This window comes from Psammomys obesus, unplaced genomic scaffold (genome assembly GCF_907164565.1).
Source record: "Psammomys obesus unplaced genomic scaffold, mPsaObe1.curated_primary_1811, whole genome shotgun sequence".
NCBI classification, from domain to species: Eukaryota; Metazoa; Chordata; class Mammalia; order Rodentia; family Muridae; genus Psammomys; species Psammomys obesus.
This window is the reverse complement of record NW_026596100.1, coordinates 9,906,573-9,933,918: the sequence shown is the minus strand read 5'-3', so window position 1 is coordinate 9,933,918 and position 27,346 is coordinate 9,906,573. Positions and strand designations below refer to the sequence as shown.

General features: G+C 36.3%; 1 protein-coding gene across 1 annotated transcript in view; it reads right to left on the bottom strand.

Moving 5' to 3' along the window:
* The window catches only part of St8sia4 (ST8 alpha-N-acetyl-neuraminide alpha-2,8-sialyltransferase 4), a 95,954-nt gene that overhangs the window by 44,026 nt on the left and 24,582 nt on the right, over positions 1-27,346 (bottom strand). The window contains exon 4 of the mRNA XM_055628399.1: positions 4,631-4,924. Coding sequence (XP_055484374.1) covers positions 4,631-4,924 — 294 coding nt within the window. The remainder of the gene's footprint in view (positions 1-4,630; positions 4,925-27,346) is intronic.

Genomic DNA, 27,346 nt, shown 5'->3' with positions numbered 1-27,346 from the left:
CCTTGTTGTTTATCTTCCTTAGGAGTACAGATTTTACTATGGTTATCCTATATTATATGATTAATAACCATATTTATACAATGGAATATTTCTCAGCTATTAAAAACAAGGAAATCATGAAATTTGCAGGGAAATGGATGGAACTAGAAAAGATCATCGTGAGTGAGGTATCCTAGAAGATGAAAAACACACATGGTATATACTCACTTTTAAGTGGATATTAGACATATAATATAGGATAAACATACCAATTAATTCCTTATAGCCAGGAATCTTTATTTCCATTTATCACAAACATTCTATCATTAATTGCAGCACTCTGAAAAGCCTTTCCATATCAACATCATAGTTATGCTCTGTCTAAATTGTGTGTTCTAGTCCCTTAACCTTTCATCAGTCAGTCAACTCCAGAAATCAAGAGAGGACCTGAAACTATTTTGTTAAACCGTTTAACCACGGGTTTTCAAATGAATAAGCCAGTAGAGTTTACTGCTTTGAAAGAATTAAGACTTAACAGATCTTTTGGACTTTGAGCTTCCTAATTCCAAGTAAATCTTCTTGTTTTATCCATGCTTTTTAAAATCTTAGTTTATCAGTGATTGTGTTTTATTACTCTTTTTCAGAGCTCTAGCTACATTAAAAAATGTTGAAATGGTACACTACCAGTAATAATAATTTTATTGTTCCATAATTGAATTTGTTTTTTGACATACCATTTGTATAAGTTTCCATCTTATTTGAAAGGTGATTGGATACCATGAAACTACTTTTTATGTACTCCAAATTTCAGGAGTCAATCCCTTTACCTTATAGGAAAGTTGGCAATCATATGAATAAAAATTTGGTGACATTCCTTCTATCAAAGTTAAGAATCACCCAGATCAAAACTACATAAAACACAGGAATAAAAATTTAACATGTCATACATTGTGGCTATAAGATTTATGTTTTTTTTTGCTAATAACTTTTTATTTTTAAAATTTATTTGTGATTTATAAATTACAGTTTATTCACTTTGCATCCCAGCTGTAGCCTCCTTCCTCATACCCTCCCAACCCCACCCTCCCTCTCTCATCTCCTCCCATGCTCCTTCACAAGTTCACTGATAGGGAAGGTCCTCCTCCCCTCCCCTCTGGCCCTAGCCTATCAGGCCTCATCAGGACTGTCTGCATTGTTTTCCTCTGTGGCCTGGTAAGGCTGCTCCCCCAACAGGGAGAAGTTATCAAAGAGACACCCACTGAGTTTATGTCAGAGACAGTCCCTGTTCCCATTATGAAGACACCCACTTGGAGACTGAGCTGCCTTGGGCTATATCTGTGCAGAGATTCTGGGTTATCTCCATGCATGGTCCTTGGTTGGAGTATCAGTCTCAGAAAAGACCCCTATGCCCAGAGTTTTTGGTTCTGCTTGTCTCCTTGTGGAGCTCCTGTTCTCTCCAGGTCTTTCTTTCTCCTTCTTCTTTCATAAGATTCCCTGCATTCTGCCCAAAGTTTGGCTATGAGTCTCAGCATATGCTTTGATATCTTGCTGAGTAGAGTCTAAGGGTGAGAAAACAGGCAACAGGACAGGAGCTTACCACAGAGAGCTGTTGAAAGACTCTGTAAGATTTATCTTAAAGCTTTTTTGATCATAGCTGTTACTAATTATTTAAATTATTATTTTAATAATTTTAAATAATTGAAAGCATAATTATGGGAGAAAAGTAAAGCGGATGAAACATAAAATATTAGTAACCAAAATAAAAATATTTGACATTTTTTCTGTTTAAACATTTGTACAAAGTGAAATACTTGTGTCTATTTTCTTAGTTTCTAGAAAGGAGAGGCAGGAGATTCACTTGGCTGACCCAGGAGTTTGAGGCCAGCCTGAGAGGTATCAGATGGTTTCAAACACACACAAAACAAACAAAATATGAGTCTCAGCATCTGCTTTGATACACTGCTAGGTAGAGTCTTTCAGAGGCCCTCTCTGGTAGGCTCCTGTCCTGTAACTTGTTTTCTCCTACTTCCAATGTCCATCCCCTTTGTCTTTCTAAGTGAGTAATAATCATCTTACGCTGAGTCCTCTTTCTTGTTTATCTTCTTTAGGTGTACAGATTTCAGTATGTTTAGTCTGTCTTATAGGTCTAGTACCCACTTATAAGTGAGTTTATATCATGTGTGTCTTTCTGCTTCTGGGAAACCTCTCTCAGGATGATCTTTTCTAGATACCATCATTTGCCTGCAAATTTCATGATTTCCTTGTTTTTAATTGCTGAGTAGTATTCCATTGTTTAAAAGTACCGAAAGAAGGGGGAGTTAGTATGACCTGGAGAAGACAGAAGCTCCACAAGGACCAAATATATCTAGACACAGGGGTCTTTATTGAGACTGTATCTCCAACCAAGGACATAACCTAGAACCCTGCTCAGATGTAGTCCATGGTAGCTCAGTATCCAAGTGGGTTCCCAAGTAAGAGGAACAGAGACTATTTCTGACATGAACTCAATGGCTGGCTCTTTGACTTCCTGATACACTAGGACTTTGCAGGCAGTCTTGAAGATACCAGATAAGCTAGAGTCAGAAGGAAGGGGAGGAGACCTCCCCTATCTGTGGACTTGGAAAGGGGCAGGGAGGAGATGAGGGAGGGTAGGATTGGGAGGGAATGAGTGAGCAGGCTACAGATGGGAGACAAAGTTAATAAACTGTACCTAATATTAAAAATATAAAAAATTAATTAAAAAACAAAATAATACATTAAAATATCCATAAATACTTTCATTAATATTTTAAGTACATGTGTACGTAACTGGCTAGTAACCTCAACTATGATTCCTCTTCCATAGTCTGCTTTTGATATTGGGTTGAAAATATTAACCAGAATCTAGTGGCCTTATTTTAGTTGACATTTTAAATTTGCTTTATATTTTCTCTAATCAGCGAGTTGAGTACTTCATTTTTATTCCTAATCATCTATCACTGGAGAATGTGTATCTAAAATCAGAAAGTGTTCTTTTTTTTCAGAATAATATTATAAGTTTTAACAGTTTCATACTCTAATCAGTTTTGACAATATGTCACTCTTTAGGGTAAACTTTGAAAATAAAAAACTACACATTTAGAAATAAATATTAGTTTAAAAAACATTAAGTGCATAAATATACATATATATGATTTCTCTATGAACAGTAATGACTGCTGAATAATTTGACCCAATTATAACTAATTTAATTGTGAACAGAATAGTGCAGTATAAGAAACTGTAGAGGCTTAAACAGGAAATGGCAAACCTTTGCAGGGAAATATTTCAGAAATAAATAAAAACTCTTGAGCATGGTTTCTATTATACAAAGACGGCTGTTTTACTTTGGACTTGAATTTATTTTTCTTTTAGAAATTCTATCACTGTGTTTATTTGTTCCTCTAAACTTAGTTTTATGTCCATATTCATCATGTCTATGTTATATTTTTGTTTCACTAAAAGTAAATTCATTAATATATTTGTTCAGTTGCAGGATGTGCCATCCCAAATTCAGATATATCATTGTACTTGATAAAGAATAAAAGTGATTCACTCCCAGGCATATCCCAACTTACTTCCCCAAACTGTGTTTCAGTACTCACATTGGGCTCTGTCTATTCTCATTTTATTTTCTTTTTACCTCTTCCTCTTCCTGCTGTTCCCTCTCCCTCTCCTTCTTTCTCTGCTCCTCACCCTCCTCCTCATTCTCTTTCTCCATATCTCTCTCTCTAAATCCCACACCATTTGTTACTCCAGTCTTTCTTTTAACCACCTTCCTCTTATCCCTCTTTTTAGTAATATTTACCATTGTTATCCTCTTTACAAGTCTAATCAGAGAAAGCCTACATTTGAACCTTTGTGAACATGAGGAGGAAGTTATGCATGCCTGCCAATATATTCTGTTAAATGTTACTGGAGGTTCACATGCCTGTGTGTCCACCATCAAGTCTCTGCATTCATTTTATATTTACAGTATTTAATGCTTAAGGCACCTTCAAAGCATACAAAAGTATTTATTATTGATATATTTATTTCACACATTATATACATGATTACTCTTGGCCTTCATGTAATTTCTCATGTTTAAACAATAGATTATTCCTTATAAAATTTTAATTTTGAACATGTTCTGTTAAAAGAAAAATGGCACCTTAAGTTGTAAAAAATGGCAAGTGTGACATCGGTATGAAGCGTTAAGGCACATAATCTCAGCCAGACTCCTCTCTTACTGCTTGGCCTCTTAGCTGAAGATAGGTCTTAATTGCTCCTTAAACAAGTCTAGCATTTATGCGTCAATCACTAAATGTTTAGAATTTCTGTTGTAGCCTGTCATTCTAACGTCATCAATTTTACCATGAATTCTTATTACCCCTTGTCACAGAGAGAAATTAAAATTAGTACTTTGTTCATGAGCAGGCATAAATGTCAAATTCAACAATTTACTTTTCCAATGTCGCTGAGCAAAAAGACTAAGTACACAAATTTCATACTTGAAAGTATAGAAAACATTTTAAAATAAGGAAAATGTGTTTATTTGGGGGTGTTTACTGATGTTCCTTTGTGGTTTGAGAAAATTTTTAGTTATTGTTCTATTGTGCCAAGGACAGTCTGGTCCTTTCCAGCCACTTACCCTCTGACAGCATGAATAAGTCTCAATGATGGATAGGCAGTTCGGACTTTCAGTTTATTCTTAAGGATTAAGGCGTTAACCCATTCCACGTGCTTCTCTCCTCCTTTGACCATGAAAGCAGGAATCCAAAGGACACTGTCATTCAGCATGGAAAGTCTATGCACAAATTTTTCTCTGTCACTCTCATTCCGAAAGCCTCCAAATGCTCTTTGCACAACTGATGGATTCATGGTAATAAAATCTGATTTAGTCCCCACATCCGCAGCAAACTCCACCACGGGAGCTAGATTACACCTGAGGAAAAATTAATGGAAAAATGAAAAATAAGTATGAAAAGTTCACTCATAAAATGGTGACTATGAAAAGAATGAAGAGCCAGCATATTTTTATCAATAGGCAAAACAAAACAACAAAACAATACAAAACAAAAACATCTCCCTGAATAATCTGCCTCGTAAATTTACCTGTACAATATGTCAGCAAAATGTTAGAAATATTACTTTCAATAAAGATGTTAATTCTCAGTACAGCTTCAATTTAGCCAATCTGTTATATTTTTGTCTTTATAAATCCATATAATAGCAGTTCATAAGAAGTGAATTTATAAAGAGGAATATCCAAGGGCTTTGCTGTGATATAAGAGGAAAACACAACTGTTGTGTAAGTGAAGAAAATGTGATGTACTTGCTTGTCATATCTGACCTGTTTGTTAGGCTTGAGTCTTTTCAACACCTTTATAAATACCACTGAATTACTTTGACTTTTCAGAATTCTTAGATAAGGGATCCTATACCATTTTTTAGTACTGTTGACAAGTATATTTACAATTGCCTTCTGTTGACCATATATTGAATAATATAAGAAAATGTAATTGTCACATTTAGCCTTCCTTTCTAAGATTGTAAAGTGTATAGGAGAAATATCTTTTCTATTACTTTGGATGCTATCCTGTAGGTTCCTGCATTCCAGTGCCATCTGTGTCCCTAGGGTCACATGAAAAAAAAAAAAAAAAGATCTGTTTCTAATTTTTATTATGGAATCATGACGATTTAAAAAACAGCCTACATCCAGTTTTGTTCATGCAATATTATCTCATCATTGTATTGAAAGATAACTTTGAAAGCATCTTGACATGTAGGGTCAACTGATTTGTGATACTGTATGGATTCTTTCATATTAATCATGGATACTTGAGTTGAGATATCTTTACATACCCTTATTTTAGCTTGCTGAAATGAATGTCTTAATTAGTTTGCAAATGAAAACTTAGATTTTCTTCAAGAAAGACTTTATTGTCTATAAAAATGTCTTTCAAATGCATTCAATCAATGCACTCATGAGAACACACAATATACAAACATAAAATACACTTTTCCCCTTTTGTCAGTCTCTCAAAAGAATGAACATAGGATGTTATAGTTCATTAGTTTTGCAAAATATTTTATATTTCTTTACCTGTGTATTTTCTTGCATTAATTACATTCTCAAACAAATTAAATTTTAGTTAAGAAGAAAAAGTGTAAGCCAGGAGTGGTGGTACGTGTCTATAATCCCAGCACTCATGGAGGCAGAGGCAGGCAGATTTCTGTGAGTTTTGGGCAGCCTAGTCTACAAAATGTGTCCAGTATACCCAAGGCTACACAGAGAAACCGTGTGTTGGGAGAAAAATCTATTTGTGGTATTGTAAAAATATTGTCCTGTAGTTCCTCCATCTCTCTCTTACTTAATATATATTTCTTTCCTAAATCTCTTACAACTTTACCCATAACAATAAATCATTCCATTCATATAGTATTAAGTAAGTCTTCAATATCCAGGCTGAGCTATTAAGAGGGGAAAGGAAAATATTACATTTACTATTTGCATATAAGAGATTTAATTTTAGATTTTAATATATATAACATTATGCACAGAACATCAGATAATATAAGTTTTAATTTTTACCAGTCCATGTCACTTGCTGAGAGGAAATATAAACCATTTCCATTATAATGAAGACAGTAAGAATAAGATAGTCCTGAAAAGCTATCTCACATATTCAGGAATCTGTAGAATGACATACAAAGGAACAGAAAGCATATTTCACCTATGTATCCTAATTATAATGACTATTTATAAAATGAGACCTGAGAGGGTAGGGTCAGATAGAAGGTGAAGAAGACCTCCTCTATGAAAACACAGCAATTCCCAACATCATGAACAAGCCCATGTATGCAAGTTCAAGCCACCATCAAATCCCACAATGGAGAAGAACAATGGGCACAAATTCCTACAGCTACTGTCAGTTGCTAGCTGCTTGGAAAGGGGTTGTCAGTTCCTTTAAGAGTATTAACCTGGTAGTAAGTATATCATCCTCCAGTGGAAGAGCACATATCCAAGAATATATGAGTAGCACAAATTGGAATTGATAGGTGGGAAGAAAGGACCCAAGGTTGCGGGGGTGGGGGCACTGAAGAGAAAGTCCATCTGTGAGGAGTGGAGGGAGAATGGGTCAGAATAATCAAAGTCCCTTGTCTGAAATTCTCAAAGAACTAATAAATAATAAAAGTTAAAATTTAACAGAAAATAGATATAATTAAATGAAGATGATGCTAACTTAAAGAACATAGTGTCTCCTAGCAATGTCAAAAGCTATACCCAGAATTTCTCATCAAAATGACTGCCTAAGCATGAACCAAACAAAGGCAACACTAGACATGTTAAAGTGGTTGGAAGAGGTCTCATCCATACACAAACTGAAGGAATGCAGAGTGTGAGAAACAGTCCTCTCCAGCAGGGAGCACACAAGTCAGTCATCCAATTCCAAATGGTCATCTCTGAAAACAGACATATTAGTAGCAGTATACAGACTGACTATGCTATATGTAGTAATATATGTTACTTACATATATGCATGTAACAAAAATTAATTTAAAAAAAGAGGTGATTTTATGAAAGAATTCAAGGAGGGGGATAAGAAGGGTTTGGATGGAGGAAAGGCAAGGGAGAAATAATGTAGTTATATTATAATTTGAAAAATAAAATAAAAAGAACAACTGGAGATGGGAGAAAAAATAGTAAATTCACATTTGGTGTTTTGACAGCTTGAGCATAGCCCAGTGAGGTGTCAAGAAGAACGGCAGTAAATACGCCGAAAATAAGAAGACAGAAAGATACATCATAAAATGTAGCGTATGCTGGCTATAAAAGGCCAATTTGTAGCATGCTTTTTTCCACTGGAAATGAAGAATAGAACCATGTCTACATGCAGCTAACAAATTACTATGTGGATAAATCAGATATCTAGTTATATAATCAGCTAAATGTTACTTATTTAAAAAAAAATTAAGTAAGCTGTTCTAATGAACCAGTGTTGCTTCTCTGCAAACGTCCTCAGACTAGCCATCATCAGTGCTGTGAGCAACTTGCTGATAGAGCAAGACTATAAATGCACTCTCAATAAAAAGCTTCAGTCTTTCTAAAGATCACTTCAAGCCTGTAGCTTTCAGAATTAAACACAACGTGACTTAAGGATGTATGAGGTGCTGTATGGTTACTCATTTTATTCATAATATCGTAAGACAGAGGTGGCCAATTTCGGGATGATACTTTCTGTCTTTTTTTTTTTTTCAGCCAAACTGCTGTGCAGATATGAGCAGTTAATAACCATGAGTTCCTTTCTCTTACCACAAATCAATTTTTGTACTTCCTAATTATTCTTGACAAATAAAAATATAAGAAAAATATATATATAATTGATGCCTTAGAAAGTTTACTCTTAACTCCTAAGTTCCCTATTGGGCTTAATCTATATTATTGGTATAGCACTTTCAGGAATGAGGTTGGCTACAGTTTTGCTCTAAGTAATTTAATTTTCTTCTGTGATCCCACGCTATAAATAAATTTTTTCTATATGCCTCATGTGAAGTGAAATACTTTTTCAAAGATTTATAAATTATTTATTGTATAATCTATGAAGAAAGCAATGCTTGCTACATGCCTGAATTCTAAAGAATCATGTAGACAGTCCCTGTACTCCTTACTATAGAACCCACTTGGAGACTAAGTCTATGGGGTGCAACCTTGCCAGGCCACAGAAGAAGAAAAAGCAGCCAGTCCTGATGAGACGTGATAGACTAGGGTCAGAGGGAAGGGGAAGAGGACCTCCCTTATCAGTGGACTAGGAGAGCAGCATGGGGGAGAAGAAGGAGGGAGGGTGGGATTGGGAGGAGAAAAAGGAGGGGACCACAGATGGGATAAAAAATGAATAAATTGTAATTAATAATAATAATAAGAATAAGAATAAGAATTATGGAATTCCCTAGCAAGAATATACATATTGGATTTGTCATCATTTTCAATATTTTCCTTACCCCCATTTCTACAGTCTAAACAAACAGGCTGTCTCTCATTTATCCATTCATTGGGAACTCACTGTTTAAACACAGCATTGTGCTCAAAATGCTTGCCTAGTTATTTTAATGATCATGTTATCTTACCAGAATGTAATAAACCACAAATATGGCTAGATATTACCAATACACTCAGCAAAATGCATGTCATTTAATTAGCCATCTCTTTATTCACTTGAGTGATTTTTTTTTTCAAATTTTTATTATGTACAGAATTAATGGCTGAAGACAATTACATAAAGCATGGTGTTCTGTGAAACAGGAACACAAAGAAAAAAATTCTTATACACTAGACTCAAAGAAACAGGTGTGAGTGGGTTGTAGATATTTTTCTGTACCTGTGGTTAACATTCAAACAAGCTCCTATACGTAATTCTTTCTCTTTTCAGCTGTGGCCAAATCCACCTACTTTTCCTTGATACAACACTAATCTCTCAGCAAAAACTAGTGTTATCATTTATCAAACCAGTGAACTTTCTTTCCTACTCTGGCCCTCAAATAATGCTTGTCTGAAACCTTGTATATTGGTTATCAGCTTGAAGAGTCAAGCAAAAGGACAGAGAAACTCTGCCACCTGTCTTATTTGATTTTACATTTATCCTCTCATTATTGTTTGTATAATTGGAACATATGACTTGTCACCCCCTCTGCATGTCCTCATTTGATGGTAGGAGCATTCGAATAGACTTGAAGCCAAACAAATCAAGTGCTTCACATTTTTTGAAGATAGCTACTTTTACACATTAACAAGAATGTCAAATGACCACCTGATAATACTTTTTTTATATGAATTGTAAATTCACTTAAATGGAGGTACTGTTATACGTAGGTAGGTATAAGAAACAAAACTGGATACTCATTTTGAATTTGCTTTTTTTATGATATGGTTGAAGACATGCAAACATATAGATGTAACTACCACATACAAGGGTTGTCACGAATACTGCAATTGGTGAAATACTCTACTGGACACAAATGAACACAAACATGGCATCACATGAAAACAGTGAGTCTAGACTACATATATATATATATATATATATATATATATATATATATATATATTACAAACTGAAATATTCTTTTACATTACTGGAAAGGGCGGAGAGATCAGTGGTCTACAGTGTCTCAGGAAATCCGAGGATGAAAATATAAGCTCATTCTACAATCAATGTTTTGTACACTAAAAACATGTTAGACTGTCATTTTTCATACTTCAGTCAAAACAAAATTGGAGATGTTCAAAAGTGTTACAATCACAAGGATATTGTATAATAACTTTGAAATGACAGAAAGGAGGGGGATTTTCTACATGGGAGTAGGCCAAGCAACTGATGGATGCACTGCACTGAAGTCAAATAAAATATTAAATCTATATCCTGTATTTGTTCAGGCTTATGAAAAACTTGAAGGATTAACCGGAAGCCGGCTTCATTGGTGTCAACTTTATTTTTGTCTTTATTCATCTCTACCACTACAGTGCAACTCAAACCTGTAGAAGTGTAGGTAAATTAAGTCTCCAAGATTGTATTTTTTTAAATTTTTCTCCCTTTGTATATATATAATTTAGAAACAAAAAAAATCCATGAAATTATATATACATGCATACATATCATTTTAAATAGAAAAATGTGATTCATTAAACAATAAGGCAAGTTTAAAGTTCATAGACATGCTCAGTTGTACTTACAAATAAACCTCAAATTGAAATTTAATAATTACAAAATTGAAGCTGTCAAGTTGAAACGTTCTAACTTGTAAATGATGACAGCATTTTATTGTGATTAAAAGAACTATTAATGGAGCCATTATCATGTGCCATATACCATTCTGTTGGCTTTGTACATAGTATGTTATAATGCTCAACTAATCACATAATAAAGCTACTGTTGTTATACATTTCCATTAATATAAGCATTGAATTAAAAATATTGTCATTCCTCATCTGTTCTTTACTGCCAGAGCACTCCCAGAAATTTGGAAATCTCAGTGTCAGGTTTTCTCTTATTGTTTATGGCCAAAAATAGCAACATCTCTTTAGGTCACTTTTTGGTCACATTACCCTTCCTTTGATGCCATGTAAAAAGTTAAAGTAACTCCACAAGGAGAGCAACAGAACAAGATAATTTGAACACAGGGAACTTCCCAGAGACTCATACTCCAACCAAGGACTATTCGTGGAGATAACCTAGAACCCCTGCACAGATGTAGCCCATGGCAGTTCAGTGTCGAAGTGGGTTACATAGTAATGGGAAGAGGGACTGCCTCTGACATAATCTGATTGGCCTGCTCGTTGATCACCTCCCCCTGAAGGGGAAGCAGCCTTACCAGGCCACAGTAGAGGACATTGCAGCCACTTTTGATGAGAACTGATAGACTAAGATCAGAAAGGAGAGGAGGACCTTCCCTATCAGTGGACTTGGGGAGTGGCATGCATGCAGAAAGGGGAGGGAGGGTGGGATCGGGAGGGGAGGAGGGAGGGGCTTATGGGGGGATACAAAATGAATAAAGTGTAGTTAATAAAAAATTAAAAAAAGTTAAAGTAACTACTTTGTTTTCATTTTGCAGTTTCTAACATGGTCTTCCTATGTAAATGGATTCATTCCAGATAACAAGACTAGTAAATCAGACTTGAAGCAGTTTCAGAGGGTAACAAATGTTTAATTAGTCACTATTTAGCTTCTGGTTTCAGTTGTTGCCATTTTCTAGATATCAGGTATCAGGCATTCTCACTGTAAGAACATATCTTGCCTCTTGAGTGAGCAGATGATTAGATTAGTTCTTTTTATTTTATTTTTATTTTTATTATGATTATTAGTTACATTTTATTAACTCTGTATCCCAGCTGTATCCCCCTCCTTTACTCCCTCCCAATCTCACCCTCCCTCCCTCAGCTTCGCCCTGCCCCTTTCCAAGTCCACGGATTGGGGAGAACCTCCTCCCCTTTGGTCTGGCCCTTTTTCACTTCAAATAACACAGCAAAAAAAAAATCACCTATAATGTCACTCTCTGACCTAAGCTCCAGTCAGTTTTTTGAACTCTTGTGTTGTCCCTGAAACTCTGCAGATGAACAGGGACAGAGAAAAACATTGAGTATAGTGTCCCTTTCTCTTTTCAGAAGCTTTTCTGTTTCCTAACACTGCAGCTGTCACATTTGTAGCCCTAACAGTAGTACATCTGGTAGTCTTCTCTATCTGACTTACCTCTTTTTTACTCTTTTTACCTCTGATGGAGCTCTGCATCATGTTCCTTCACACCCTCCCCTGTTACTCACCACTGTTCCATCTCAGCTACATCTTGCCTAAACTTTTGCAATATCCTTAGTAATTTTGTAATTTCTAATCTCATATTCCTTTAATCATTTGTTCACTTTTGCTACTTGTGAGAGTTCTCATTCACAGAGCATCAAATAAGGTAGATTTAATACTTATATTCTATAACCTATCTGAAAACTCTTTAAAAATGACAAACTGCTTAGTTAAGGTTAAGCATTCAATGGAAACTGAACCTCTAGAAGCAATTCTTAAATCCCAGATTAAGTAAATTAACATAGGTTGACTAGGAGCTGTCTTGTTTTCATTTGGGAAAATGGTAACAGTTTCTCTCTTTATGTCTATCACTTTCTCTTTCTCTTTCTTTCATTGTCATCTCCCTGTATGTTATGTCTACCATTAGACTGTGTATTCCTAGGATCATATCTAATTTTATCTTTGTGTGTCTCATGCCTACCAGTTCAAAGTCCAACACATACTAGTAATGAGTGAAAGAATTCTCTCAAAAGGACAGGTAGGGCTACAGAGGAATTTAAATCCAGCAACATGGCTGCTCTGACAAGGGATCACAACCAAGTTCCTTCTAGGTCTATGTGATACAGCTGGAATGCATAAACACCCTGAGTTATGATATGATCTGGCTGAGGTACAAACCTTTAATCACAAACAATGTAGGTAAGGTTACTTTACAAAAAGAAGGAAGCAACCGTGTTTGAAAATGATGTATATTCTTCGGTTGAGTGACATCTAGGTTGATTCCAGATTCTAGTTATTATGAACAGAGCTGCTACAAACGTAGTTGTGCAAATGTCCTTTTTGTATGGTGGAGCATATTTCAAGTATATGTCCAGGAGTGATATAGTTGGACCTTGAGATTGCTCTTTCCCAATTTTCTGAGAAAGTGCCAGATTGATTTCCAAAGTGGTTGTACAAGTTTACATTCCCACCGGCAATGGAGGAAGGTTCCCTTTTCTCCACATTCTCACCACAATATGCTGTTACTTGAGTTTTCAGTCTTAGCCATTCTAACAGTATAAGATGGAATCCAGAGTTATATTGATTTGCATTTTTCTGATTACTAAGGACATTGAACATTTCTTTTAGTGTTTCTCTGCCACTCAATATTCCTCTCTTAAGAATTATCTGTTTACCTCTGTACCCTATTTTTAATTGGATTATTCAGTTTGTTGATGTTTAATTTTTTGAATTCTTTATATATTTTTGGATATTCACCAACCTTGTCACATGTAGGGTTGGTGAAGATCTTTTCCCAGTCTGTAGGTAGTTGTTTTGTTCTGTTGATGGTGTTCTTTACTTTACAGAAGCTTTTCAGTTTCATGAGGTACCATTTATCAATTGTTGATCTTAAAACCTGAGCCGTTCTGTTCAGAAAGTTGTCTCCTGTACCAATAAATTCAAAGATCTTTCCCACTTTTACTGCTAGTAAATTTTGTGTGTCTGGTTTAATGTTAAGGTCTGTGATCCACATGGATTTTATTTTAGTGCAGCATGTTACGTTTGTGTCTATCTACATTTTTTTTATGTAGATATCCGGTTAGACCAGCACCATTTTTGAAAATGAAGAATGGATACAGAAATTGTGGTACATTTACACAATGGAATATTACTCAGCTATTAAAAACAAGGAAATTATGAAATTTGCAGACAAATGGATGGAACTAGAAAATATCATCCTGTATGAGATATCCCAGAACCATAAAGTCACACATGCTATATACTCACTCATAAATGGATATTAGTGATATAAAACAGGATAAATGTACTACAGTCCACAGACTAAAGAAGCTAAATAACAAGGAAGACCCTAGAGAGGATCCTTAATTATCAGAAGGGCAGATAGAATAGACTCTGGAAGCCATTGTAGAGAGGGTACAGGATAGGAGCCTATCATAGATGTCCTCTGAAAGGCTCTACGCAGCAGAATATTAAAGCGTGTGATAAGACTCACAGCCAAACTTTGAACAGAGCACTGGGAGTCACATGGATATAAGAACCTGGAGGGGTTAGGCGCTCACACTGAGAACAAGAAAGCCAACAAATCTGGCTCAGGGATGCCTACAGAGAGTGATGCACTAACCAAGGCCCCTTCATGGAAAGGACCTAGACCCCCTGCTCACATGTAGCCTATAGGCAACTCCTTCTCCCTGTGTATTCCCTAGTAAGGAGAGCAGGAGCTGTCTCTGACATGGACTCTGAAGCCCACTCTTTGATCACTTCCCCCTGGCTGAGCAGCCTTGCCAGACCAAAGGAAGAGGATATAGGCGATGCTAATGAAACCGGATAGGATAGGGTCAGATGATAAGGGAGGAGGGCTCCTCTTTCTGAGGACTAGGGGAGGTGGAATAGGATGCAAGATGGAGGGAGGGAATTACAATAGGGATGTAAAGTGAGTAAACGATAAAAATAAAATAAAAGTAAAGAAAGTGATATGTAATTGAGAGACAGACAAAGCGATGAATCAGAAAAAGATCTGACAAAATATGCCAAACTCCCTCAAGAACAGAGAAGAAAGACAACATAAAAGGGAGCAATACACACACAAAGAGAGAGAGAAGAGAGAGACAGAGAAAGAGGAGGCAGTTTTGCTGGAACAGTTGCAAACAGAGACAGGTTGCAGATAGAGAACAAGCTAGACACAGGTGAAGCCAGAGAATGAAGAGCCAGAAGATCAGAACATACTGCCAAAGTCAGTATGAGGCCAAGCAAAGCAACTGAGTCAGAAGTGAGAGAAACCAGTTTGAATCAGTCAGCTTGGATAGGCATTTGAGCCAGAACAGCTGAGTTGAGCCAACCAGCCAGAGTGCAAAGAGCTAAAAAAAAAAAGTGAGCTTATTCAACAGTAAGTTTCAGAGGCTGAAAGCATTACAGGCTTAGGTAAGAGTGTATGGAGGCTCTGTTGCTCTCCTTTTGGAGCTCCTGTCCCTTCTAGGTCTTTCTATCTTCCCTTACTTTCATAAGATTTCCTGCATTCTGCCCAAAGTTTGGCCAGGAATCTCAGCCTCTGCTCCAATACCTTGGGGGCCTTGCAGAGATGGATACCCCAACCAAGGACCATGCATGGAGAGGACCTAAATCTCCTGTTCAAATGTAGCTCATAGATTCAGTCTCCAAGTGAGGTCCCTAGAGAGGGGAACAGGTTTTTTCTCTGGCATGAACTCAGGCTCTCTGATCACCTCCCCTTGGGGGATGCAGCCTTGCTAGGCCACAGAGGAAAACAATGCAACCAGTCCTGATAAAACCTGATTAACTAGGGTCAGATAGAGGGGGAGGAGGGCTCCTCTATCAGTGACCTAGGGGAGGGGCATAGGGGGAGAAGAGGGAGGAGGGTGGGATTGGGAGGAGATGAGGGAGGAGGTCACAGCCAGGAAACAAATTGAATAAATTGTAATAAGTGATAATAGCAAAAATTTTTTAAAAAGAGTTTATGTAGGCTGGACACTTCTGGGACTGGGCTTAGGTTAGAAGATGGAAGCAGTAAACCTTGGACACAGCAATTACATCAGACGAATAAAACTTACTTTTACATAGTTCATTGTGTGCCTTAAAAGTATGAGATTCTGAGTTTCATCTTCCAAACTGACATAAAAGTACCAAATAAAATAGCACACATAAGATGTGTGATATGGAGGCAGAAACATAAAATCCCTGAGGCTTTCCGGTCAACTAATCTAAGCAAAGAAAGAAATTAGGGAAACAACACCCTTCACAATAGCCACAAATGACATAAAGTACCTTGGTGTAACACTAACCAAGAAAGTCAAAGACTTGTATGAAAAAAATTTCAAGTCTCTGAAGAAAGAATTAGAAGAAGATATTAGAAGATGGAAAGATCTCCCACGCTCATGGCTTGGCAGGATTAACATAGTAAAAATGGCCATCTTACCAAAAGCAATCTACAGATTCAATGCAGTTCCCATCAAATTACCAACACAATTCTTTACAGACCTGGAAAGAACAAGTCTCACCTTCATATGGAATAACAAGAAACCCAGAATTGCTAAAACAATTCTCTACAATGAAAGGTCTTCTGGAGGTATCTCCCTCCCTGATCTTAAGCTGTACTATAGAGCAACAGTAATAAAAACTGCATGGTACTGGCATAGAAACAGAATGGTGGATCAATGCAACTGAACAGTAGACCCAGAAATAAATCCACACATCTATGGACACCTGATCTTTGACAAAGATGCCAAACCATACATTGGAAAAAAGGCAGCATCTTCAACAAATGGTGCTGGTCTAACTGGAAAAAAAAGTGAAAATAGATCCATACTTATCACCATGCACAAAGCTGAAGTCCAAGTGGACCAAAGACCTCAACATAAAACCAGACACACTAAATCGGTTAGAAGAAAAAGTGGGGAATACCCTTGAACTCATTGGCATAGGAGACAACTTCCTGAAAAGAACACCAACAGCACAGGCTCTAAGAGCAACAATTGATAAATGAGACCTCATGAAACTGAAAAGCTTCTGTAAAGCAAAGGACACCATCATCAAAAAAAAACCCAAAAAAAAAAAAAAAAACAAAAACAAAAACAAAAACAAAAAAAAAAAAAAAAAAACCCGACTGCCTACAGATTGGGAAAGAATCTTCACCAACCCTATATCTGACAGAGGGCTAATATCCAGTATATATAAAGAACTAAAGACGCTGAAAAACAGCAAACCAAGTAATCCACTTAAAAAATGGGGAACAGAGCTAAACAGAGAACTCTCTGTAGAGGAATATCAAATGATAGAGAAACACTTAAAGAAATGCTCAACATCATTAGCCATTCGGGAAATGCAAATCAAAACCACCCTGAGATTTCACCTTACACCCATCAGAATGGCCAAGATGAAAAACTCAAGTGACAACACATGCTGGAGAGGCTGTGGAGAAAGGGGAACCCTCCTCTGCTGCTGGTGGATATGTAAACTTGTACAACCACTCTGGATATCAATCTGGCACTTTCTCAGACAACTAGGAATAGCGCTTCCTCAAGATCCGGCCATACCACTCCTAGGCATATATCCAAAAGGGGCTCAAGTACACAATAAAGACATTTGCTCAATCATGTTGGTAGCAGCTCTATTTGTAATAGCCGGAAGTTGGAAACAGCCCTGATGCCCCTCAACTGAAGAACGGATGTAGAAATTGTGGTACATCTACACAATGTAGTATTACTCTACAATGAAAAATAAGGAAATCATGAAATTTGCAGGTAAATGGTGGGACTTGGAAAGGATCATCTTTAGTGAGCTGTCCCAGAAGCAGAAAGACACACACAGTATATACTCACTCATATAGACATATAACATAGGATAAACGTACTAAAACCCTAAACATCTAAAGAAACTAATCAAGAGAGCAGACTCTGACTAAAACGCTCAATCCCCATCCCGAAAGGCAAAGAGGATAGATATCAGAAGAAGAAGAAAACAGGAAACAACCTAGGAACCTGCCACAGAGGGCCTCTGAAAGGCTCTGCCCTACAGACTATCAAAGCAGACACTGAGACTTAAGGCCAACTGATGGGCAAAGTGCATAGAATCTTAAGTAAGAAGTGGGAAATAATAAGATCTGGAGAGGACAGGAACCCCACAAGGAGAGCAACAGAACCAGAAAATTTGAACACAGGGCTCTCCCCAGGGACTCATATTCCAACCAAGGAAAATGCATGGAGATAACCTAGAACCTCTGCACAGATGTAGTCCATGACAGCATAGTATCCAAGTGGGTTCCATAGTAATGGGAAGAGGGACTGTCTCTGACAAAATCTGATAGGCCTGTTCTTTGATCACCTCCCCCTGAGAGGAGAGCAGCCCTACCAGGCCACAGAAGATGACAATGTAGCCATTCCTGATGGGATCTGATAGACTAAGATCAGAAGGAAGGAGAGGAGGACCTCCCCATCAGTGGACTTGGGAGGGGCAAGTGAGAAGGAGGAGGAGAGAGGGTGGGGCTGGGAGGGGAGGAGGGGTGGGCTTATGGGGGGAGACAAAGTGAATAAACTATCATTAATAAAAAATAATAAATAAATAAATAAATAAATAAATAAATAAATAAATAAATAAATAAAAAATACTCTCTGTACTAAACAGATAAAGACAACGTTCATGAAACATTTCAGTTGCTGCTCTAATCACCCGTGCTAGATAACTCATACTTTTTTTTTCCTGCAATTTAGTGTTAATGTTATGTCCCATGAGGTCGTCAGAGAGCTTGTAGGAAGTTTGTCTCTGAGTTTTTTCACTTATAAGTAAATATAAAATAAAACATATCAAAGCTACAGGGCTTTGACATTTAAATTGCTTATTTAAGAAAGCTCTGATACTGAAAACTGTTCTGATGTATCATTTTTTAAAAAATATCCTTTCCTCCGTATGTACATGCATGAAGGAGTGTGTGTGTATGTGTGCGTGCTCTCGCGTGCATATGTGTGTTGAAAGTAAAATAGAAACTTGGAAAATGTGTTCTTATCTCCTATACGTGATTTATTTAACACCTGAGCCTAGAAAGGCAGTGTAATTCTCAGACATTCTCATATTATCTAAGCCTCCACCAGAACACCGTGTCATGAGTGTGGAAACAAGGACATTTCAATTTCTAGTTTCACAAGAAGGTCTCAACAATTTCCCATTCAGTACATCATATTTATTCCAATAGCGTGTTGCTATTAGGATTTATAAACAGTTGCATGGTAACATGACTGAAGGGGCTTGATCCCTTCCCATATTGTTCTTTCTCTCCATATTTCATCACTTACAAACTTCTGAAAATTTCTAGCAGAATTTTTTTTTCTGAATATATTCTGATCTCTCTAGTCCTATTGATATTTTCTAGTGTAAGGCACCATCACGTTTATTTGAACTATTATTGCAATTAGTTTTTAATCAATTGCATTAAATTAACTAGATCCATTGGTGGATCATGAATTAATTTGGGGTCATGAATGAGCAATTTTGGAAAATTGGAGAATACAGTAGATTAGAATAGAAAATGACAGTATTCCTTTCACATACTTTATGAAATTTGGTGTAATCATTTTAATTACTGTACATGTGTCCAAATACAGTAATTGCAGTAGTGAGAGCATCAGCAGGAGAAGATAGTGATGTAAAATGCATTATTTATTATTCACCATTTTAAAATTATATTCAGAGTCATTGCTCTGAAGAACTTTCTGTCTTACGTATTCTTTAGCAGCAGCATTCTGCTAGCAAAATGCACATTTTATCATGCTGTTCTCATAACTCAAATTGTCAGTGGCTGCAGCCAAGACTTTAATGTTAGCTTTTATTACAGACCTCATCTTTCCCAGAGCTTTCTCTGCACTTTTCATATCTTCTATTTTAATGGCATTAGCCTAATCCATGTGCTATACAATCTGTATCTCTCTGTGCATGTTAATATGTATATTATCCACTATCATGAAAACAAAAGAATGTTTCTGTATGTTTTGAAAAGCAAGGGTTAATATCTGTTCTATAATTCATGTTTTAGGAACAACAGATTACACTAATTTCTTGACCTCTAATAAATACTCTAAAAGTATTTATTTATAATGTTTATTTATTAATGAAAATTATTAACATAGAAAGTTATACAGAAGCAACCTATTTAATGAATTAGGAAAACAAAACAAAATGGTGGCCATCATTCAATATATATTGTATGTGGATGTGTTCATTGAGTGGCTCAAAAGCACTTTTCTTGAACTTTTAGATACATTATCTATGTTCCAAACCAGACCTCGAAATACCCAAGCTCTACCCAGATGTTAAAATAATTCTTATAAAATAGATGTCTTCCTAGACTTGTCTTTTAAAAATAAGACATATCTTTGACCTTGTGTTGAAAATTATCAAAGAAAACAATGTCGGGGTCCTTACATGCTCAGATTGTAAACTCTGCAGCAACTCTTCTTAGTCTATGAAAAATCACTTCAAGTTTTTATGATTACTTTATTGCTTTTAATTATGTGTAGGGGTATTTGTCTGCATGTGGGTGCATGTAGGTGAGTGCAGGGATCCATGGAGGCTAGGGGGCTCAGAGTTCCAGGAACAGCAGCTACAAATGGCTGTCAGCCACCTGATGTGCATGCTATAATAAGAACTCAGGTCCTCTAGAAGACAGAAGCAAGTGCTGCTCAGCACAAAGCCATCCCCACAGCTTGTGCTTCAGGTTTTATTTTGTTTTCACTGTATTTTTGTGCTGTGTGGTTGGAGCCAACAAAAGGACGAGGAAGTGAGGAGTCTACTTTAATCTGAAAAGTAGTTTTAATGGTCTCAGAAGTAGTGTTAATATAGACCAAAATGCTTTAAAAAGAACCTTGCAGTTGAAACTGTTTTATTTAAAACAAACAAACAAACAAAAAAATGTGGCCTGGAAAATTAATGTACCTATTTAAGGAGATAAATTATTTATTTTTTATTGTTATTATTTAAATTTTTATAATTTAGTCACTTTATCCTGATAGTAGTTCTCTCCCTCATCTCCTCCTCATCCCACCCTCCATCATTCCCCATCTCTCTTACCTAGTCCACAAAAAAGGGGTGCTCTCTTCCCCTACCATCTGACCCTAGTCTATCAAGTCTCATCAAGAGTGCCTCATCCTCTTCCTCTGTGACACTGCAAGGTCTCCCGACCAAGGACGAGTGATCGAACAGCTGGCAACAGAGTCTATGTTGGAGACAGCCTCTACTCCCCTTACTAGGAAACCCACATGGAGACTGAGTTACCTATCAGCTACATATGAGCAAGGAGTCTGGTGAAGTCTTTCCCTCAAAACAAAGCAAAGCAAAATCAACTCAAAAAACTTCAACCAAAATTCATTCTTAAAAGTATTACCAAATACTGTTTAAATGTGATAACTAGAAAATAAACTACAGTACTTAAAGTAATTCCAATTTTTAGGATTTCCCTTTTATTGAATTGTATTAGTTAAATTTTGTGCTTTTTCAAGGTGAAACTCCAAATTCTTATTTATTACTGTACTGTGTCAAACACTATATATAATGTTGAGATATGGTAAAAGTCTAATAAATATTTAAAAAAATAAAACATCATATTAAAATATTCCAAGACTTGGAAATATTTTTGGAGATAATTAAGAGGTGAGAAAAAGCTTCAATGTAAAGGGCATGAAATTAAGCATCCCAAGTAGGAACAGTTTTATTAAACTGCCTATAACAAATTGTATCTGAGGAATTAAAAACAAATTAAAAGGGACCAAAGGATGTATTTGCAGATTAAAATTAAAACTCTTGTGATGTTATTGATCTTAGTAATCAAAACTAAAAACATTAAAAGGGTATGTAATTGCACAGTACCTCATTAACATGGTACTTAGGAAAGCACTACTAGGTAGGGAAACTGTTAATCTGTAAAGTTAATATTAATCAAAAAATAAAAGCAAACAGACCATAATATGTCAGAAATCTGTGGAAGTAACACTTCTTTTCTCTTTTCTACCAGAATCACCATCACATGTGGAACTGTCATATTTATAATGGATTTCTCTGTCCCATTTTCAATAATATTCTATTCCTTTTTCTATTATTTCTGTCATGGAATTGTTATTTTATCATTCCTCTTTACATATCTGACTCCTTCTTTTGTGTGTAAACTCCAAATATCACACGTTTGTTTTTAATGTCTGTTAATACTTAAAAAGTATTCTAGAACTGGATGCCCAGAGGATGTTTGGTAACAGTTCATTGAATGAATAAAACACTATATAAATAGGATAAATTAGTGGAATGACCGCTTAAGTTTAAACACAAATACATATTTTAATATGATGGCAATATTAAAAATAATTACAAGATTCAAAATTTGAACTTTTAGTAAATCACAAAATTTAACTTCAATATTTATATTTTATTACAATTTGTTCACTTTGTATCTTGGCTGTAGCCTCCTCCTTCATCTCCTCCTGTTCCCACTCTTCCTCCCTCTTCTCCCACTATGCCCCTCCCCTAGTCAACTGATAGGGGAAGTACTCCTCCCTTACTATCTGACCCTAGCCTATCAGGTTTTACTTATCAGGAATGTCTGGATCCTCTTTCTCTGTAAGCTAGCAAAGCCACCCCATCAGGTGGAAGTGATCAAAGAGTAGGCAACTGAGTTCATTCTAGAGACTGCCCCTGCTCTACTGACTAGGGAATTCCCAATGGAGACTGAGCTGCCCATGACATCTCAGCAGGTCCTCTCCATGCATGGTCTTTGGTTGATTCATCAGTCTCTGCCCTAGGCCCAGATATTTTGGTTCTCTTATAAGAAATCCATATTTTTAATGCATGACTTCATTGTTTGTTCATTTATGAAAATCATTAAACATAAAGATATCAGTTACTACCTCATACCAGATGGTACATGTGGGAATTACTGATATCTTTAAAAAGATCACAGATGTGATGAAGAATTTGTAGTGATGTTTTATTAATGTGAAAAGATGTCCAATTGATTTATAAATCTTGGAAACTGAATCAAAAACATTGAATCTAAAAATTGTCTCCGAGCTTATTATTGCAAATGTTTTCAGTACTTAATAATAATTCTACCCGAGGGTCAGATAGAAGAGGAGGAGGTCCTCCCCTATCAGGGTACTAGGGAAAGGGCATAGGGGAAATAGAAGGAGGGTGGATGGGATGGGGAGGAGAAAACAGAGGGAGCTGCTTTGGGGATTAAAAGTGAATAATTTTTAATAAACAAATAAATAAATAAAATTAAATAAATAATTCTACCTTACAAAAACAAATAAAAAACAATTGATACAGTACCCACTATGGTACTATAACCCAAAAATGAATACATAAAACTATGGTTCATGAAATATCAAAAGTTCAATACTTAAAAAGAAGTACTTAAAAAGAGAACTTTGCTACTCTTTGCTAGGGCCCAAGTTCAGTTTCCAGCATCCATTCCCGGTAGCTCACAAGCACCTGTAATTCCAATCTGAGGAATAACCAATGCCTCTACCTCTGTGGGCTCTCTCTCACTCGATCTTGCTCTTGCTCTCTCTCACACAGACACAAACACACACATATGTAAACCTCACAATTTCATATAGACAAATTTAAGGCTAGAATAACTCCTAGCATGTACTGTCACGAGAGCTTTTGATCTTAGCCATTCTGATGGGTGTAAGGTGAAATCATAGGGTCATTTTGATTTGCATCTCCCTGATGACTAAAGACATTGAGCATCTCTTTAAGTGTTTCTCTGCCATTCGATATTCCTCTATTGAAAATTCTCTATTTAGCTCTGTACCCCATTTTTTTAATTGGATTATGTAATTTGCTTTTTAAGTTCTTCAGTTCTTTATATATTCTCAATAATAGCCCTCCATCAGATATAGGGTGGTTGAAGATCCTTTCCCAGTCTGTAGGCTGTTGTTTTGTTCTGATGACAGTGTCCTTTGCTTTACAGAAGCTTTTCAGTTTCATGAGGTCCCATAAACTCAAGTGACAGTACATGTTGGAGATGTGGAGAAAGGGGAACCCTCCTCCATTGCTGGTGGGAATATAAACTTGTACAACCACTTTGTAAATTATTCTGGCAATTTCTTAGACAATTAGGAATAGTGCTTCCTCAAGATCCAGCTAAAGCACTCCTAGGCAAATATCCAAAAAATATGCTCAATACATAACAAGGGCCTTTGCCCAACCATGTTTGAGGCAGCTTTAATTCATAATAGCTAGAACCTAGAAACAACCCAGATGTCCCTCAGTTAAGGAATGGATACAGAAATTGTGGTATATTTACACAATGGAATACTACTCAGCAGCTAAAAACAAGGAAATCATGAAATTTGCAGGCAAATGGTGGGAACTAGAAAATATCATCTTGAGTGAAGTATCCTAAAAACAGAAAGACACACAGTATATGCTCACTTGTAAGTGGATACTAGACATATACTATAAGAGAAATGTACAAAAATCTGTACACCTAAAGAAGCTAAACAAGAAGGAGGGCCCTGGATAAGATGGTCAAGCCTCACTCAGAAAGGCAAATAGACATTGGAAGAGGGAGAAAACAGGAAACAAGACAGGAGCCTACCACAGAGAGCCTCTGAAAGACTCTACCACGTAGTGTACCAAAGCAGATGCTGAGACTCATAACCAAACTTGGGCAGATTGCAGGGAATCTTATGAAAGAAGGGAGAGAGAGAAAGACCTGGAGGGGAAAGGAGCTCCAAAAGGAGAGCGACAGAAACAAAACATCTGGGCCCAGGGGTCGTTTCTGAGACTGAATCTCTTACCAAGGACTATGCATGAAGATAACCTAGAACCCCTTCACAGATGTAGCCTATGGCAGCTCAGTCTCCCAGTGGGTGTCCTAGGAAAGGGAACAGGAACTGTCTCTGACATGAACTCAATGGCTGGCTCTTTGATTACCTCCCAATGATGGGGGAGCAGCCTTATCAGGCCGCAGAGGAAGACAATGCAGCCAGTCCTGATGAGACCTGATAGGCTAGGGTCAGATGGAAGGGAAGGAAGACCTTCCCTATCAGTGGTCTTGGTGAGGGGCATGTGAGGAGAGGAAGGAGGGAGGAAAGGTATGATTGGGAGGGAGAGAGGAGGCTGCAGATGGGATACTCAGTGAATAAACTGTAATTAATATCAAGAAATTAAAATAGAAATTAATTTAAAAATAACTCTTAGCAAAAAAAAAAAAAAAAAAAAAATGGGCTTAATCTCCCAGGGTAGAACTTTAAATGTAAACCCTGTTCTACTTATACTTTATGTATGCACAGTGTTAATATTTTTAATGAAATTTTCCATTAAAATTAGTATTGTTACATTTAAGATATGGATTCATATTCACTGCATGGAGTTCCATGTACTATTTTATATGCATGCACACATCACACACACACACACACACACATATGCACACACACACATATACACACAGAGAAACTTGAAAATATTCTACCTAAAAAGAGTAAAATATTGTTTTTAAAAATTTAATTCTGTAAGTCCTCCTAAAAGTAATTACTGTTACAACCTGGCATCACCTTGACTCTAATTCAAATTTTTATGTTTCTAGTAATGGATGAGTCAGTTGGTATTTCAAGATTCCATTCTATCATTCCTGGAACTTTGATGGTTGCCAGTAAAGCAGCAGATACAGGAACTAGGTTGGTTATACATAGCCCCATTAAAAGTGCCAGGGTCTTTTTCCTAGAGCCAACCTGAGAGATGAGGACCCACAGCTACTTCTCTTTCTTTGGGTATTTCTTGTACTTATTGTTTTGTTTTGTTCATAGCTGTCATATAATAAATCAACCTGACCTCATCACACTTAAAATAATCTCTATGAATCAGTGAATCTTGGGGTTGTTTTTCTTCAGCTAAACAGATGTATTCATCTCCCAATTTACATCTTAGCGAGCTGACTGGCATTCATCAGAAGAAGGTGACATTTGTGAACCAAAAGAAACAAAAATCAGACTAGAGTATATAACAATGTGTGTTATTTCCACAACTTCACTGATGAGAAGAAATTTGCCTAAAAACTATGGCGTCTAGAAGCCTAAAATTCCAAACAATGTAAACCCACAGGCCTTGTCTCACAGATGTCCACTGAATGACAGGAAATACAGTCACAGGGTTGAAGAGCCAGAGACGAATGCAGGAAAGCACTGAGTTAACTTCCTCTGTAGGCGAGTCAGCTGGAGAAAATGAATTCCAATGTGCATCATCTGTTCAAAGTTACACTACATTTAGCTGCTATGGCAGCAGTAGATTTCAGGGTTCTTCATTCTCACATGTCTATCCTTTCGACTATTATTTCCTGGTAGGTGTTATTCAACACAGCACAAAGGGAAAGTAAACTATAAATATTAGGATGGTTGTAACAGAAATGTACTACAATATTAATTTTGAGTCATCAGAAAGATACTACTATATTTATTGAATAACTGCTAAATAATCACTTCATACTTTATTTGTACTAGAAAACTTTGTTATGGTGCTAAATACAGACAGAATTATTAGACACAAATTAATTTCTTCATAGTATTTGAAAATGTCTGTGGCTTAGTTTAAAGGCATGTTAAATTAGAGAGATAGTACATGAATACTTGATTTAAATTTTTGTATCATTTTGATTAACATGTTACAACACTTAACTAAAAGCTGGTGAGTTTCCTAGTTACTTATCTTCAAGATATTCAAGTATTTCCATTGTTCAAGAACAAAATGGAAAGTAGCTCTCATGTTAAAGACACATAGACTACAACAGAAAGGAAAAAAAAAAACAAAAAAAAAAAACAACAAACTATTCAGCCATATAAGTTTCAGCTTGGTGGTTTCAACTTTGACTTTCATTGACTAAAAAAATAATAAAATAAAATAAAAAGTTTATATTCTTAGTCCACACTTTGAAAAATTATTGGTGCCTTTAGAAAATTTTAGGCATGAAAGTGGGATTCTCCCTTCTGTCACTGAGAATTAGGATATAGTTTAGAGTGGTCCTTAGTTTCCTAGTTAACACAGTTAATGCTGCTCAATCTAGAACAACCCTGCCTTGTCTTTACCATTGAAAGGCCTAAGTCTTTTTTTTTTTTTTTTTTTTTTAATCTGTGTCATAAATACTGTTGGAATTTTACTGGAAAGAAGGCTGTGCTGTTCTTTTGTCCACTCACTGGGTACCTACAAGGAAGCCCTAAACTTTTGGTTCTGGGAAGAAGAATAGAAGGTTGACCAGTGTGTAAAGTGCTTTAGAAGACTCAGCTGCAATGAATTAGAATTCTCTAATATTAACCTTGAATTTAATACTTATCGTAAAAATATCTAACCTTTTCCCAGAGTTGCATATTCATCTTGCTATTTGTATTTTTCTCATTATGCAAATTCACGGTATTGCTCCATTGTTGATTTTTTTCTTTGCCTTCAATTGCTCATCTTCACATCTGTCCCTCAGTATTTCTCTCCTCTTTGTAACTTTCAGATTGTTTTCAGCATTACATTTTGAACATTTCTCATGTGAAAATGCAAACCCTAACTTTTCTAAACTCTGGAAGCCTTTTGACATT